The 15,594-nt window shown below is 60.2% G+C and overlaps 3 protein-coding genes across 8 annotated transcripts; all 3 read left to right on the forward strand.

The window, feature by feature from the left end:
- The first annotated feature begins 91 nt into the window (after positions 1 to 91).
- Positions 92 to 3,271, forward strand: PLPP6 (phospholipid phosphatase 6). Its single transcript, XM_041420156.1, has 2 exons — positions 92 to 740; positions 2,481 to 3,271. The coding sequence occupies exons 1-2, from the start codon at positions 341 to 343 to the stop codon at positions 2,849 to 2,851; spliced, it is 771 nt and encodes a 256-aa protein (XP_041276090.1). The 5' UTR covers positions 92 to 340; the 3' UTR covers positions 2,852 to 3,271.
- Positions 3,272 to 5,154: 1,883 nt separating this feature from the next.
- On the forward strand, positions 5,155 to 10,286 carry LOC121344309 (flavin-containing monooxygenase 5-like). Of its 6 annotated transcripts, none has more exons than XM_041420147.1 (9): positions 5,155 to 5,219; positions 6,603 to 6,760; positions 6,966 to 7,154; positions 7,232 to 7,394; positions 7,637 to 7,779; positions 8,101 to 8,300; positions 8,574 to 8,923; positions 9,235 to 9,307; positions 9,518 to 10,284. In XM_041420147.1, the coding sequence occupies exons 2-9, from the start codon at positions 6,629 to 6,631 to the stop codon at positions 9,861 to 9,863; spliced, it is 1,596 nt and encodes a 531-aa protein (XP_041276081.1). In that variant the 5' UTR covers positions 5,155 to 5,219; positions 6,603 to 6,628; the 3' UTR covers positions 9,864 to 10,284. The 6 variants fall into 6 exon arrangements, with proteins under 6 accessions (XP_041276081.1, XP_041276082.1, XP_041276085.1 ...); XM_041420148.1 differs by lacking the exon at positions 5,155 to 5,219 and adding an exon at positions 6,032 to 6,163 and having other exon boundaries at positions 6,607 to 6,760; XM_041420151.1 differs by lacking the exon at positions 5,155 to 5,219 and adding an exon at positions 6,032 to 6,163 and having other exon boundaries at positions 9,518 to 10,283.
- A 530-nt stretch (positions 10,287 to 10,816) lies between these two features.
- LOC121344308 (flavin-containing monooxygenase 5-like) lies at positions 10,817 to 15,592 on the forward strand. Its single transcript, XM_041420144.1, has 8 exons — positions 10,817 to 11,085; positions 12,204 to 12,392; positions 12,470 to 12,632; positions 13,298 to 13,440; positions 13,680 to 13,879; positions 13,969 to 14,318; positions 14,665 to 14,737; positions 14,821 to 15,592. The coding sequence occupies exons 1-8, from the start codon at positions 10,951 to 10,953 to the stop codon at positions 15,176 to 15,178; spliced, it is 1,611 nt and encodes a 536-aa protein (XP_041276078.1). The 5' UTR covers positions 10,817 to 10,950; the 3' UTR covers positions 15,179 to 15,592.
- The last annotated feature ends 2 nt before the right edge of the window (positions 15,593 to 15,594 follow it).

Raw genomic sequence — 15,594 nt, forward strand, 5'->3', positions numbered from 1 at the left:
CCTCGCCGGCCGCCGTACGCCGGCCGCGGCGGGCACGTGCGCGCCGGTGGGCGGGGCGCACCGGGAGCCGAGAGCGCGTCACGGGCGGAAGCGGAACAGGAAGCGGAAGCGGCGCCGGGGCCGCCCGGTACCGGGGGCAGCGCGGGCGCGCCGCACCTTCCGCGTCCTTGGGGACGCGCCGAGAGCGGGGGCACCGCGCCCCGGCCGTGCGGTAGCGCGGGGCGGGGATAACGGGCAGGGCGCGGGGAGGGGGAGAGGGAAGCGGCCCCGGGCAGGGTGACATGCCGGGTCCCGAGCGGGCCTGGCAGCGGGTGACCGGCGCCCGCCGCCCGCCGTCGTCATGCCGAGCCCCCGGAGCAGCCGCGAGCGGCGCGCCGGCAGCGGCGGCCGCCTGGAGTTCCTGTCGCTGAGCCAGCGCGGGCCCGCCGCCCCCGAGAGCCCGTCCCGCCGCAGGGAGCCCGCCGGCGCCGCCGCCGCCCCGCTGCCCGAGGAGGACTGCATGAAGCTGAACCCGTCCTTCGTGGGCATCGCCCTCAGCTCCCTGCTCGCCATCGACCTCTGGGCCTCCAAGCGCCTGGGGGTGTGCGCTGGGGAGGGCTCGGCCTGGGGCAGCGCCCGCCCGCTCATGAAGGTCATCGAGGTGTCGGGGCACGGCATCCCCTGGCTGCTCGGCACCTTCTACGGGCTCTGCCACAGTGACAGCTCGGCGGCCAGGGAGGTGCTGCTCAACCTGCTCTTCGGTGAGGCGGGGGCTCGCCCCGGGGCTGGGGAGGGCGGCCCGAGGGATGGGGCAGAGCTGGGTAAGCCGAAGCCCCGAGAGCACCGGCTGGTTTTGAGCAACCTGTGCAGGCTCACCCGCGATGCCTGGTGGCAGAGGAGTGACCCTGCAGCTTACGCCGACACGAGTCATTTGTCACAGCTGCAACCGTGAACTGGCAAACTCCCGATTGCTAAACTGCTCCTGCAGTTACAAAACGCTCTCGAGGCCGAAGCCTCTCAGCTCCCCGAGCTTGTCACAACAGCGCTTTCCAGGTGCGCTGCCGAGTGTTGAGACACCAGGCATTTCCCTGAAAAGCTGCTCTGGCACACAGACCCGTGGCTCCCTGCCTGCAGGGCCTTCGTGGATTGTTCTGTACCAGCCAGTGAGGAAACCTTGCTCAAAGCACAAATTTTAATCCTGCGTGGTCTAGTATTTCATACACACACAGAACATCCTAGGTATATTTAAGGGGATTAATTTTTGCTTATTTAGGAACTGTAATAGCTCCAGGGCACCAGACCTTTCAGTTCCGTGATGTTACTCTTGTATTAAGTTGCAAATAATTAGGATCTCACACTTCAATTTTGAATTGAAATTTGCTTGATAGATGCACAAACCTATGTTTCCCTTCTCATCTAGCAGCACATGGTTAAATTGGAGCCCCACAGCAGAACTGGATGCCTCCAGCATAACCTTTGCTCCAAGGAGAGCTGTCCCAGCACCTCGGTGCTCTGGGCAAGAGCCACCCACCTCTCTGGGGATCTGCCCCTGGGTTGCAGCACCCATGTGGGGAAGGAGGATTCCCTCGTGTCCAACTTGAATCTCCCAGTTCCTGTGTAGAAAAAGCAATTGAACTAGTTTTACGTGTGGGGAAAAAAAAAAAAAATTGGTCTTACATGATTAACCAAAGGAAATGAACTGAAGTGACCAAAAGATTTGGTGTTCAGAAATGTGTCTTAGCCAGCCCCTTCCCAGAAGTTGGTCTCTTACACAACAAGAAGTAGCCCAGGCTGTGGGTGCTGTGCTAAGCTGAGCTAACAGGGATGGAGAAAGCACCCTTTGCCCTACACGAGAAGCTGCTCTTGCCAAATACTGGCTGAACATTTATCACAGGTGCTTTGCCTCGTCTGTGACAACAGCCTTTAGCTCTCAGGGGCAAGCCACCATAAATTATCCTTGATTCACGTCTTGAGAACCAGAGCAGGGTTAACTTTTCCCCGAGCGGCAGGGAGAAGGCAGACCCCAGGAGCCCTGGCAGCCCACCAGCCCTGAGCATTTCCCGCTGACCTGTGCCGGCGGGGAGGGGGTTGATCATTCACCCAGTCGGTTTGACCCCGGTCAGCAGGGCAGACACAATGCAGAGTCAGCACTGCCAGGAAGGGAGCTCTGGGGACTTAGTGCCTCTGCTGCCCTCAGATTAAGGAGCAGATTGGGCCCCGAGTCATGGCAAGATCAGATTCTGCACAGAGAGAAAAGCCCTGGGGTGCAGGCCGGGCAGAGCCCTGTCGGCTGTGGCAGGCCGAGGGGCTGGTGGTGCAGGACGGGTGAGGCAAAGGAGCGGAGGCTGAGGATGTGCTCTTTCTGCTGCAAAAGGCCAAGAGCAGCTGTGTGCTGCGCTCTCCCTGCCTGGGTCTTGCAGCCGTGGGGAAAAACATCACCTTTGGGCAGCTTTGACAGCTTACGGTTCTGCCTTCAGTAACCCCTGTTGCTGTCTCTCCAGCGTTGCTGCTGGACCTGGTGATGGTGGCGGTGGTGAAGGGGCTCGTCAAGCGGCCGCGGCCCACGCACAACAAGATGGACATGTTCGTCACCATCTCGGTGGACAAGTACTCCTTCCCCTCGGGCCACGCCACCAGGGCCGCTCTCGTCTGCCGCTTCGTCCTGCGCCACCTGGTCCTGGCCGTCCCGCTGCGCGTGCTCGTGGTGCTCTGGGCTCTCATCGTCAGCATCTCCCGGGTCATGCTGGGCAGGCACAACATGACGGACGTGCTCTTCGGGCTGCTGCTGGGCTACGCGCTCTACGGCGTGGTGGAGCACTGCTGGCTGTCCCCGGCCACCGCGCCCGCCCTCTTCGCGCTCTGGAGCCGCTGACCGCGCGCTGGCCTCGGCACCAAGCGGGGGCCGTGTGCCGGTGTTCCGAGCACGCGCGGGAGGGGGTTCTGGTGCTGAACTGGCATCCTGAACCCCATCAGTCCGGCCAAGACTTCCACACGAGCGGTGCTGCGGGCTCCAGGCCTGCACTCAGATGTGCGGTGCTGTCCTGCCCTGCTGCTGGCTGTCCGGCAGGGTCTGCGCTGACTGTTCTCTGGTGACCAAAAGCAGTCTGCAGAGCCTGCGGAGGGCTCAGCACACCCATCCGGCAGCTCACTGTAATACTGTGAATCTGCATGTTCTCGCTGGGCACCTGCCATAGCCCATGGTGTGTGTGGTAGCTGTGACTCTGCAGAGGTTTCTCTGCAGTCACCCCTGTATCTGTATCCTGTAAATACACTGATCATGCTGCTGTCGTAAGCATACCCTGCACGGCCTGCTCTACAACACTTGCCTGGAGGGGACCCACAGGGCTCTGTCCGTAGAGTTAGACAGAGCTTTGCCTCCCTAAGCAGTCTCTTCCCTATTGCTCTCATTTAAGTGCTGCACTAAGGCTAGATGTGGAGCACATGGCCCCCAGAGTCACTGGGAAAGGGTAGTGGCACTGAAGGGTTGATCATTCTGTGGCCAGCAGGGTGAGCAGCTCCCAGCAGCAGCCTGCTCCTGAAGCTATTGCCCAGAGCTTCCCAAATCCTTTTTCCCTCCACAGGGTTTTCAGTATTCCAGGCTGCAGAGAGTCCTGCAGAGCCAGCCCCTTCCCAGAGCCCAGAAATACACCCAGCCCCAGGTCTGAGCCTTGCTTGCACCTCCTGCAGTAAGAGGCCCTGGCTCTGCCAACCATACCCATGGTGCCCCGTGCTCCAGGCAGGCTGGCACCTGTTTTTCACAAAGGGCTGCTGGTCCTTGGCAGGAGGGGAACACAAGGAGCCTCTGTAATGAGCTGGGGCTGAGACTGAGCCAGAAAATCAGAACACACTTCAGCAGGGACCACAGCCAGGCAGGGAGTGAGGGCTCTAGACTCAGCTCAAATAATCAGCTTCAACAGTGCTCCTGGCATGTGGGTAAAGGGATTGGGCCCGGGTGAGGCTCTTTGTGGTCATGGAGGTCTATTCGTGCACACAGGCTCTGGAAAGCACCAATTAAGTCATATTAAAACCAGGCAGTGTTTTAAGTGTGCCGTCCTCCTGGGTGGAGTGTGCAGGAGCAGCCTGATGGCTGCTGGTACTAGCACCCTGTCACTGTCACTTGTACAGGGGCTGAAATGGAAGTGCTTGACATGACAAGGTTCCCCTGAAGCTGAGCCCTGACCCACTGACAGGGTGAGCCAGTGAAGCTTCCAGGTCTGGGTTGGTGCTGCAGTAACCAAAAAATAATCCCCTGGGTTGCACTGCATGCCTGGCAGCCAGCTGGGCCAGTCTGGCAATTGCACACAGCACCAGGACACTGGACAGCCCTCCTGCCCCGAGGCAGAGGACCAGCCCTGTGGTGGCTGTGGGAGCACAGGCAGGTGGCACACTTTGGGTGGGCAGGGCTTGCTATGCTGTGCCAAAACATCTTTTCTCTACCTTTTCCAAAACACGTTTTTTGCATGTTTTTGTCTGCACTTAGAGTCTGTTCTTAGAGCTGTTGGGGTCTTCCTCTCTACGTCATGGAGGGTACAGCAGCAACCTGTGCATTTGTGGCTCCCACACACGTGTGTGCCAAAAAGTTGCTTATGACTCACTTGCACGACACTCTGAGGTGCTGGTAGCACCCACCACCAGCACTGCACAGCCCTGCTGGGTCACAGGCTGCCTGGCCACCCTCTCAGCTCTTCTAAGCTTCTGTCTCCACCAGAGAGACCTTTGCTCTCCTGTGCTTGCCACCTCCAAGCATGGGTGCAGCCCACTGATAGGACAGAGGATCTTTCTGCTCCACTTGTCCCACGGCATTTCTGCCTGCTGTGGAAGCCCAGAGCAGACACTGTGCAGCAGACACTGCTGCACACAATCTACATCCTGGGTGCTTGCCAGGTATGGCAACTGTGAATTTCCACAGACATCAACCAACCAAATACCAACCTAAACCAAAATGGCATGTCATGACCCTGCTGCCCAACAGCACAGTTTGTACAGAGTCCAGCTACAGGGGGGTAAAGTCCAGGGCTATGCAGCCTCCTGCAGGGAGAAGGGCAAATTCAGAGGCAACTTGCACTGAGGTTTCATAGCAACAGCAGAGCGCTGGAGAGCTCAGAGAAGTCCCCGGTATCTATTGCCCTTGGGCAGTCTGTGCAGAGCTTGCAAGAGCCAGAAGCCAGCTGACAGCAGAGCAGGAAGAGTAGCACTGCCAGTGCTGCCAGCTCTCCATTCCTGTGCTGATCCCTTGCTTGGTAAGATACTTCTGATGTTTTTTTACAGGCAGGCACGGAGTGTGGGTTGGCAGCTCAGCACCTCTGCCCTGGGCAGAGATCAGCCCTTGCTGACAGCAAGGGACAGAAGGAGTTTTATTAAGCTTACTGCAAACATACTAGAGTTTTAGAAGATTAAAAGCATTTCAGCTGCAGAGCTTGGCCTCTCTGCCTTGCTCAACTCTACAGCAAAGTTCTCTGCATATGGAAGAGCAAATTTCCCCTGCAGCCTCAGGGGCTGTCTGGCTGTGAGAGTGCCAGGAGCCAGCAGCAAGTTTGGATCCACCTGGTCTGTGCCTCCTGCTGTGAGGGACAGCCTTTTCCTGGCTGGTGCCACCACCCTCACACCAGGGACACCCCAATTGCGTGCTACTCCTCTCACCAGGGTTCCACCGGCCCCAAGGACTCCGCTAGCCCAGGGCTGAGCCGTGGCTATGGGGACACTGTGCCGACATGCCCAGCCCGGGGGCACGGGAGATGTGGGCGATACAGTGCCGGCTGCCACTGGAGCAGCCAGAGCGGTGTGTCATTCCGGGTACCAGAATAAGCGGGCGTGGGCCGATCCTGATAATCCTAGCGCCAAAGTCCAGGACAGCGTTTGTTTACCAAGCACGCAACCACAAGGATCGGCTGCGTCTCCGTGTCCCCGCGCAGCGCCTGGGACGGCTCCTCCGGCCGCCGGCCGAGGCTGCGGCGACGCCGCTGCCGGAACAGCCGTGCAGGCGGCCGGGAGCCAGCCGGGTCCGGCTTCCTTTCCCCGCGCCCGTGGGAGGAGTGACGGAGGGGGAGGCCCCGCTCCCGGACGCCGCACACCGTAAAGCCAGGCCTCGGGCCGGCGTCACGGGCCGGGGCACCCCGGCAGAGACCCTCGCACGGCCCCGTGCCCGCCGCCAGCCTTCCCTGGGCTGCTCGTCCCACGGCCGCAGGTCGGTGAAGGGTGTCCTCCGAGCTGCCGGCTCGCAGCGGGCACCGGGACAGTACAGCAGGAATCTCCCCGAGGAAGGGAGAGGGCAAAGGGCAGGCAGAGGGGCTGTCACCCACCCGGGAGGGAGCCGTCGGTCCCCACAGCAGGGCACAGCACTTCAGGGCACCTCCATCGCCGGGACTTGGCATGGGCTGGGAGATTTTGAGGCTCCCTGACGCTCGGTAGGATTTCTCCTCAAGGCACCCAGAGGCACCACCACACTAAGTGCAAAACCCAGCACTGGCCAGGTCCACACCTGGTGGGGGACAGCAGTGGCTTTGCAACCCCAGACACACTTTTGAGGGGCTGCCTCTCTTGCTTGGGACCTCTTTGACCAGGATCAAAGTCTCGCACACTTGCACCCCTGGCAGCTCAGTCCCGCTGTCCGACGCTGTCCCCAGGCAGAAACGCGGCGGTGGAGCGCAGCATGGCAAAGAAGGTGGCAATCATCGGCGGGGGCAGCAGCGGGCTGTGCGCCATCAAAGCCTGCCTCCAGGAGGGGCTGGAGCCCTTCTGCTTCGAGAGGACCGGCGACATCGGAGGCCTCTGGAGGTTTGAGGTAAACCCTGCTGGCAACCCCTGCTTGGGGTCAGCGCGGTGACCCTCAGGGGTCCGTGGTAGCTGGTGGGGTGGCAGCTGGCCATGGTGGGATCCTCTGGGTGAGACTGAGGGCAGGGGCTCCAAGAAGAGAAGCACCTCATCAGCCCCAGTCATCCTTCCCCATCGTTCCCCGGGCAGCGCTGAGCTGTGCCCCGCTCCCACAGGAGCACCCCGAGGACGGCCGCGCCAGCATCTACCGCTCCGTCATCATCAACACCTCCAAGGAGATGATGTGCTTCAGCGACTTCCCCATCCCCGAGGACTTCCCCAACTACATGCACAACTCCAAGATCATGGAGTACTTCCGCATGTACGCCCAGCACTTCGACCTGCTCCGCCACATCCGCTTCAGGGTGAGGGCCGGGGGCCGAGCGGGAGGTGGCAGCGGGAACGGGGGCACAGGGTGCCTGACACCGCTCCCCTGTGCCAGACCAGCGTGTGCCGCGTGTCCAAGCGCCCCGACTTCGCCAGCAGCGGGCAGTGGGAGGTGGTGACGGAGAGCGAGGGGAAGCAGGAGGCGGCCGTCTTCGAGGCCGTGCTGGTGTGCAGTGGGCACCACACCGATGCACATCTCCCACTCAGTTCCTTCCCAGGTACTGCCTGTACACTGGTGTGAGCAGACACCAGAGACACTAGAAAGCTAGTCCATGCCAGTCCCTGTTCTCCCTGCTGCTTTCCCCCCAGCCCCAACATTTCCCTGCCTTGCTTTGACTCCAGGAGCTCCTGTGCTCCCCGGGAGTGCTTTGGTGAGGTAAGGGTGCATCTCCAGTCTTTAGGGGGTGATCCTCCAACCTGGCACCAGGAAGCCAAGCATCCCTCTTCCTTCTGCTCACAGGAATTGAGAAGTTCAAGGGCCGCTACCTCCATAGCCGAGACTACAAGGATGCTCGAGCTTTCACAGACAAAAGGGTTGTTGTCATCGGGATCGGGAATTCAGGGTCAGACCTGGCTGTGGAGATCAGCCAAACAGCCCAGCAGGTAAGCAGGAGTAGGGTCCCGGTGGGCAGGGTTGCCCTTGTGGGACACTGTCAGCTCTGCAGGGACACCAGGACCAAGACACTTGCACAGCTGCTTCTCCATGCCAGCACTTGCTGTGTTTGGCAATGCTGGCTCCTGCCAATCCCAGCTGCCAGGCAATTGAGACTTGGTCCCACTCCCCTGTGAGATGCCCTCTGGGTCTTTACCCAGTGCTTGGGCAGCAAAAAGCAGAGTGATTCCAGGGCAAGGGCAGGTCTCCTCAAGGGCAGCCTTCCCAGGATGACCACTGCCTTCAGCCAGTGATCCTTCTTCCTTGTCTAGGTCTTCCTCAGCACCCGTCGGGGTGCGTGGATCTTCAACCGTGTCGCAGATCAGGGCTACCCCATGGACACCATCTTAACCACCCGCCTGAACACATTCCTGCAGGGGCTGGTCAGCTCATCCATGGCATGTGACTACATGGAGAAGAAGCTGAATGCCAGGTTCGATCACTCACATTACGGCCTGAAGCCAAAGCACAGGTATCACCAAACACTCCCCCTGCCCAGAAGGAATTGTCTGCCTCCTTCTGTGTCCTGCCCAGCCTGGCCATTCCCTGCTCCCTGTGCTTGGACTGGGTTATTATTTTGTTGTGCCCAGGCAATGCTTGAGGGAGCCACCACTGCCCCTTCTGATGTCTCTTGGAGACAGCAGTGTGGGGGCAGCTGCCCCAGAGTAGGGAGCAGCAGATGGAGCAGGACACAGAGCAGAGGCACTCCCTTCCCAGTGCCCTAATGGCTTCTTGCACCTTCCAGGGTCTTTCACCAGCACCCCACTGTCAACGATGACCTGCCCAACCGCATCATTTCGGGCAGGGTGCGGGTGAAGCCGAACATCCAGGAGTTCACAGAGACATCTGCCATCTTTGAGGATGGCACCAGGGAAGACGTCGATGCCGTAGTTTTTGCCACAGGTTACAGCTTCTCCTTCCCATTCCTCGAGAGCTGCGTGAAGGTGGTGGAGAACCAGATTCCCCTCTACAAATACATGTTCCCCCCTGAGCTGGAGAAGCCAACACTGGCTTTTATTGGCCTCATCCAGCCCCTGGGAGCCATCATGCCCATCTCAGAGCTCCAGTGTCGCTGGGCCACCCGTGTCTTCAAAGGTGAGTCAGGCAAACCTGCCCTGTGGATGCAGTCCTGGAGTGAGGGCAGATGGTGCCCAGCCATGTTGAGAAGGCAGCAGCTGGTTGTGCCATCCTGGGCATGGTCATAGCACTGCTGCCTTGCGGCTGTCACAGTGAGATGGCCTCTTCTCTGAGAGGCAAAGGCACGTCCATACCCTGAGCTCCACAGGCTGCTCCTTCCCATCCCGTGGACATGCCTCAGGTGCAAGACCACCATGGTGGTGCTGGGAGAGGCGCAGCACCGAGGCAAGGCCAGCACCACAGTGGCCATTGTGTCTCATCCTCCCCAGGGCTGAATGAGCTGCCTCTGCAGCACGACATGGAGGCTGACATTGAGCAGAAGAAAGAAGCGATGGCAAAGCGGTAAGATCCCTGCGGGAGCACCAAGGGGCTGCCCTCGGCCCAGCTGCTCATGGGCATCCATCCTGTCCCATGGATGCGTCCTGGCACATTTGTGTGTGCCAACAGAGGGCAGCGATGTCTTTGGCCGCACTACCCACAGTCCTTCCTGATGTGCAAGGCATCTGCCAGCTCTTCTTCCAGCACCTACCTGCCCTCCCTCCCTGCCCGCAGGTACGTGAAGAGCCAGCGGCACACCATCCAGGTGGATTACATCCCTTACATGGATGAGCTCGCCTGCCAGCTGGGGGTCAAGCCCAACCTGCTCACCCTGTTCCTCACGGACCCCAAGCTGGCCATGGAGGTGGCCTTCGGTCCCTGCACGCCGTACCAGTACCGGCTGCGGGGCCCGGGCGCCTGGGCGGGAGCCAGGGCCGCCATCCTCAGCCAGCGGCAGCGCATCCTCAAGCCCCTGCAGACACGACACGTGGAAGAGAGCACCTCAGCCCCTGCCATGCCCCTCATCTTCAAGCTGATCGGGGCTGTGGCCATCCTGGCAGCTGTATTTGCTTACTTGTAGGTGCCCTGCAAACGCAGGAAGGGAGGCTTTTGTCCTGGGGTGACTCCCTAAACAAGGACAGCTTTGCAATGTGCTGCAAGACTGGCTGGCCACCCCTGCCCCTTGGCAGCCTGTGCACCCCAGTGGTGGCAGAAACCTGCTTCTGCCTGGCACAGCTCAGCTGTGACCACACCATGAACTAGGGATGCACAGAACCTCCCCAGCTGCCAAAATAACGCTTGGGATCCTGCTCTGCACCTCCCCTTGGGGAATGCTGTCATGGACAGAGGAGGAAACCTGCTCGCTGCAGGCTAAATTCCAGTTCCCCTAAGCCAGCGCTCCAGGCTTTTCTGTCCCCTGTAACCCAGTCATGCCAATTTTGCCACACGCACCAGAGCTAAGCAGCAAAGGCACAGCACACTTTTTGAGTGGATAAATGCAATAAATGGCCAAGTGTCTGTCCTGTTACTGATGCCACCATGACCCTCTGTGTGCTGTGGGAATGTTCATGGGTTTCAGATCGGCCTTGTAGCACTGGCCTATTACACCATAGGCTGACATGCACATGCTCCACAGCAAGACAGCCTCTTCCAAGGTGCATCCCGCCACAGTGGGTCCTGGTGGTCACGTGGCATGGCTCAGTGCCACCCTGGTCACCTGCACACAGCTCCTCCAGAAGGTGGCTGCGTGGGCTGGGGACCCAGATGAGCATCCTGTCCATCAGATGCCTGGGCTGGTCACGCCAGTCCCCCCCCATCCCCTAGGTTTGTCTTCCACGCCACAACCTGCCAAAATCTGAAGCACAGCCACATCTCTATCCTGCCCAGGAAGTCCTGGGGCAGTGTCGGCATCATTAAACGCTTACAGAATTTAATATGCCTCTTGCAGAGGGCAGGGCAGGCCAGGAGGTGGGGCAGGCAGGTGAGAGAAACCTGTAGATCATGTCTGGAAGAACATCTTGTGACATCTTGGCCGCCCACAGGAAGCACAGGGACAGTCACCCTCAAAACGAGCAGCACCAGGCAGCCTCCCTTGAGGGACGTGCCTGGCTCTGCAACTCCTGGCCACAGCTTCTCCCACATCCCTGCCACCACCACGCCGGGGGGACATGGCTCCTCGAAGAGTAGCCATCATCGGTGCCGGTGCCTCCGGCCTGTGCGCCCTGAAATGCTGCCTGGATGAGGGGCTGGAGCCCACCTGCTTTGAGAGGAGCAAGGACATCGGGGGGCTCTGGCGCTTCGAGGTAAGCCCTGAGCAGCCAGCCTGCTCCTTGGCAGCAGCACGGACGGGCTTGGGATCGGTCCTTGGCAGATAGTGACGCAGTGCTCCCCTGCTTTGCATGTGTGCGGCAGGCAGGTTTCCAAGGAAAACCAAGGGAAGTAAAACTGATTTGGCAGCGTGGTGCCAGCTGGTGTGCCAGACACATAGGACCCAGCTCCTGCTCACCAGCAGCAGGATGAAGCCTCCCCAAGGACTTCACTCCATGGCTTGCTCCCCCAGCGCAGATTTCCCCTTTCCCATTCCTCCCTTCCCCACAAGTCTTATCTACACCTTCCTCTGCTATTTTGCTCTTGGTCACTACCAGCCCTTGCCTACCTATCCTGTCTTATCTGACCCCACTGTCTGTCCCTGTCCTGCCCAGCCCTTTCCTGGAATCATGGTTGCTCCTCTTTATGTTTCTGTGCCACTCACCCACACAGAGATACCATGCCCTGCCTTCTCTGTGCCTTGGCTCTCCCTGCCTTGGAGCAATCCTGGAGCTCGTCTCTGCCCCCACCTAATGAGGCTGCTGACTTTAATCCCATGGACCCACCAACAAAATCACCAGTGTTACCACCATGCCCTGATATGTGGGAGAGCCCTAGGGGGACACAGGTGGCATCATGCCAGAGTGGGGTCTGGGGTGGATCTGTCACAGTCCACTAGTTCTTCCTGTCAGGGACAGGGTAGGTGGAGCAGAACCAGAGCTGGAGCACCCAGCTGTCAAGGCACAGACCTGGTAAGCAGAAGCAACCACTCACCAGGAAGCACTGGAGCTCGCTCCACAACTGGTGAGACCTGATGTGACAGCCAGGGCAATGGCACCACAGGAGCTTTGGGAGTGCACTACCTCATAGGGTCAAGTGGGGAAACTGAGGCACAAGACCACCACAACTCACTGTCACCACTGCCGTCAGTCCAGAGATACATCCCAGTTTTTTGGGTTGGGGGGGTCTCAACCACAGGAGAGTTGCTGGGTGCAGGGATGGGTGCTACAACAACCTGTGGCTTAATCCTGCACCCACGGAGGAGGTTCCAGGCAGGGCAGGCAGGTGGCCCATCGTTCCCCGGGCAGCGCTGAGCTGTGCCCCGCTCCCACAGGAGCACCCCGAGGACGGCCGCGCCAGCATCTACCGCTCCGTCATCATCAACACCTCCAAGGAGATGATGTGCTTCAGCGACTTCCCCATCCCCGAGGACTTCCCCAACTACATGCACAACTCCAAGATCATGGAGTACTTCCGCATGTACGCCCAGCACTTCGACCTGCTCCGCCACATCCGCTTCAGGGTGAGGGCCGGGGGCCGAGCGGGAGGTGGCAGCGGGAACGGGGGCACAGGGTGCCTGACACCGCTCCCCTGTGCCAGACCAGCGTGTGCCGCGTGTCCAAGCGCCCCGACTTCGCCAGCAGCGGGCAGTGGGAGGTGGTGACGGAGAGCGAAGGGAAGCAGGAGGCGGCCGTCTTCGATGCCGTGCTGGTGTGCAGTGGGCACCACACCAACGCTCATCTCCCGCTCAGTTCCTTCCCAGGTACTGCCTGTGGGCTGCTTGCCTGCTCCTTGGCATCCCTAAATGCCTCTGCAGTTTTAACACACCAGGTGGGATTGCATGAGTGTCCAAAGCATCCTGCTGGCAGATGTCACCACTGCCAGTGTGTCTCTCCCACCTGAGACAGGCTCCCTCTCATGCTGCTGGCCAAGCACCTGCTGGGCCCTCCAGCTCCTCACCAAGGCTGGAGGGCTCAGCACTGGTGGTGGTCTTGCCTCCGGGTGCCAGGAGGAAAAGCCTGGAGAGCTTTCAGCTGTGGAGACCCTCTTTGGCTGGGGAAAAGGCTGGAGCACACTGTCACCAGGGTCTGGCAAGATGGCACAGACCCTGGTTGTTCCTCTACTGGCAATGCATGGCACCAGACAGGATCTGCAGCAGAATTTTGGGATGGAAGCATGGAATTCTCCAGTCCAAGCCCTGTTCCAAGCCAGGCTAGTCCCAAGCCAGAGCAGGATGCTCAGGGCTACACTGAGAATCTTCCATGCTGGTGATGCCACCACCTCTCTGGGCACCACCCCAGGGCTGCATAACTCCGGTTGGTCAGACTGGTGCCAGCTTGTTCCCAAAACACACCACCAGTCTGAACAGGGGGCAGCCACCCTCCTGCTCCACATCCCAGCCCAGCATGGCTTCCCTCTCTCTTCCAGGGCTGGAGAAGTTTGAGGGCTCATACCTGCACAGCCGGGACTACAAGAGTCCTCAGCCCTTTTGGGGAAAACGGGTGGTCGTGGTTGGCATTGGGAATTCAGGCATCGATATCGCAGTGGAGCTGAGCCACACAGCCAAGCAGGTGTGCTCACAGGGAGAGCTCACAGGGACGGGACCCCAGAGGGCACCGATCATCACCCGCCATCCCCTGTGGGCTCCCCAACCTCCAGCACCTGGCACCAGCACCCTGTTCCCTCTCTGTGGGGGTGGCTACTGTGGTCCCAGTACCTGTGCTGGCTTCCCTGTCCCTGGAGCACAGCAGGGGCCCAGCCCAGTCTGAGCATGCTGCTGTGCCACCACCTCTCTTCACCTTCCTTCCAGGTTTTCCTCAGCACCAGGCGAGGGTCCTGGGTGCTGCACCGGGTGGCGGACAATGGGTACCCCTTTGATATCAGCTACCTCAGTCGCTTCATGCAGCTCCTCCAGAACCTGCTGCCTCAAAGTATCAAGAATTTCTTCATGGAGTGGAAGCTGAATGCCCGCTTTGACCACACCCTCTATGGCCTAAAGCCCAAGCACGGGTGAGGGCCCCAGCAGCACCCCAGGTACCTGCCCCAGCAATGCCCGTCCCCCTGCCAGGGCCTGAACGAGGCCTGTCTGTGCCTTCCAGGATCCTTGACCAGCACCCCACTGTCAACGATGACCTGCCCAACCGCATCATTTCGGGCAGGGTGCGGGTGAAGCCGAACATCCAGGAGTTCACAGAGACATCTGCCATCTTTGAGGATGGCACCAGGGAAGACGTCGATGCCGTAGTTTTTGCCACAGGTTACAGCTTCTCCTTCCCGTTCCTTGAGAGCTGTGTGAAAGTGGTGGAGAACCAGATTACCCTCTACAAATTCATGTTTCCCCCTGAGCTGGAGAAGCCGACGCTGGCTTTCATCGGCCTCATCCAGCCCTGGGGAGCCATCATGCCCATCTCAGAGCTCCAGAGTCGCTGGGCCACGCACGTCTTCAAAGGTGAGTCAGGGCAGTTTGGGGGATGCAGCTGGGCTCCCCCAGCCACGACTGAGTTATTGCTGTGACATCCCCTCACATGCTGCCTCTCCACACTCACCTTTTTATCCTCTTTTGGCTTCTTCATGAGGACAAAACCCCGCTTTGCGTTTTTCTACGGCTGTTGCACTGTTCTTCTCTTGTGGGGGTCACTAACTGGTCCTGTTGCCTGCAACCACATTCTCCCTTTCCTTTCCTGCTGTTACTTTCTTTGCCCATGTCTCCCACTGTGCTCCTAACTGGGCTGCAGAGCCATTCAGACTATGGCAGGAGCACAGCCCACCTCCAGCTCCAGTCTCCTTTTGCCCAGGGCTGCGGGGCCTGCCGCCGCCCACCGACATGCTGGCCGAAATCACACAAACCAAGCAGAGAATGGCTCAGCGGTAAGGCTCCCGTGCAGCACGGCCCTGCCTCCCTTACCCCCGGTGCTCCCCGTGTCAAACCCTCCTGCCCTCCCTGCCCGCAGGTACGTGCAGAGCCAGCGGCACACCATCCAGGTGGATTACATCCCTTACATGGATGAGCTCGCCTGCCAGCTGGGGGTCAAGCCCAACCTGCTCACCCTGTTCCTCACGGACCCCAAGCTGGCCATGGAGGTGGCCTTCGGTCCCTGCACGCCGTACCAGTACCGGCTGCGGGGCCCGGGCGCCTGGGCGGGAGCCAGGGCCGCCATCCTCAGCCAGCGGCAGCGCGTGGTCAGCGCCCTGCAGCCGCGGGCCGCCCGCCGCCCTGCCCGCTCCAGCGCCGTGCCCCGCGTCCTCACCGTGCTCTTCAGCATCGGCATGATTGTGGCCACCCTCCTCTACGTCTCGCTCTCTCCTTAGCCTAAAGGGAAGGAGACAGCGGGTCCTGCCGGCAGTCTTCTGCTTTTGCTTTGGGCTTGTGTTTGTTATCTCTCGCTAGCTGTGCCGGAGCACGGAGGGAGCCGTTCCTTGAAGGTGCAGCCTGGTCTGTTGCGCTTTCCCGCTGTGATACCACCAAGTCTGGTCACGGGCTGCTCTGGGAACAGCTCCCTAAATCCTGGCCAGGCAGCCCCACGAGCTCTATCTTTGGGTTAGGTCAGAGGTGGTGGAGAAACTGGAAACGTGCCCAAGCGGGGGGCCTCGGGAAATGGCAATAAAGCTTGTCCCCTGCTGCGGGGACCGGACAGCACAGCGCCTGGCTGCGTCAGCCCGAGCTCCATCCTGCGGGTCCCGCCGGCCCACGGGCAGCACCCCGGCCGCTGGCACCGCACAGCCCC

Source organism: Onychostruthus taczanowskii, unplaced genomic scaffold, assembly GCF_017590055.1.
Source record: "Onychostruthus taczanowskii isolate IOZ18803 unplaced genomic scaffold, ASM1759005v1 scaffold63, whole genome shotgun sequence".
In the NCBI taxonomy this organism is placed as follows: Eukaryota; Metazoa; Chordata; class Aves; order Passeriformes; family Passeridae; genus Onychostruthus; species Onychostruthus taczanowskii.

What these genes read in the sequence shown, in the direction of transcription:
- PLPP6 (XM_041420156.1), top strand. Translation starts at nt 341, where the DNA reads ATGCCGAGCCCCCGGAGCAGCCGCGAGCGGCGCGCCGGCAGCGGCGGC. An exon ending in GCTGCTCAACCTGCTCTTCG is followed by an intron (nt 741 to 2,480) that starts GTGAGGCGGGGG and finishes CTGTCTCTCCAG; the next exon opens with CGTTGCTGCTGGACCTGGTG.
- LOC121344309 (XM_041420147.1), top strand. Translation starts at nt 6,629, where the DNA reads ATGGCAAAGAAGGTGGCAATCATCGGCGGGGGCAGCAGCGGGCTGTGC. An exon ending in TCAGCCAAACAGCCCAGCAG is followed by an intron (nt 7,780 to 8,100) that starts GTAAGCAGGAGT and finishes TTCCTTGTCTAG; the next exon opens with GTCTTCCTCAGCACCCGTCG. An exon ending in AAAGAAGCGATGGCAAAGCG is followed by an intron (nt 9,308 to 9,517) that starts GTAAGATCCCTG and finishes CCCTGCCCGCAG; the next exon opens with GTACGTGAAGAGCCAGCGGC.
- LOC121344308 (XM_041420144.1), top strand. Translation starts at nt 10,951, where the DNA reads ATGGCTCCTCGAAGAGTAGCCATCATCGGTGCCGGTGCCTCCGGCCTG. An exon ending in GGGGGCTCTGGCGCTTCGAG is followed by an intron (nt 11,086 to 12,203) that starts GTAAGCCCTGAG and finishes CCGCTCCCACAG; the next exon opens with GAGCACCCCGAGGACGGCCG. An exon ending in TCCGCCACATCCGCTTCAGG is followed by an intron (nt 12,393 to 12,469) that starts GTGAGGGCCGGG and finishes CCCCTGTGCCAG; the next exon opens with ACCAGCGTGTGCCGCGTGTC.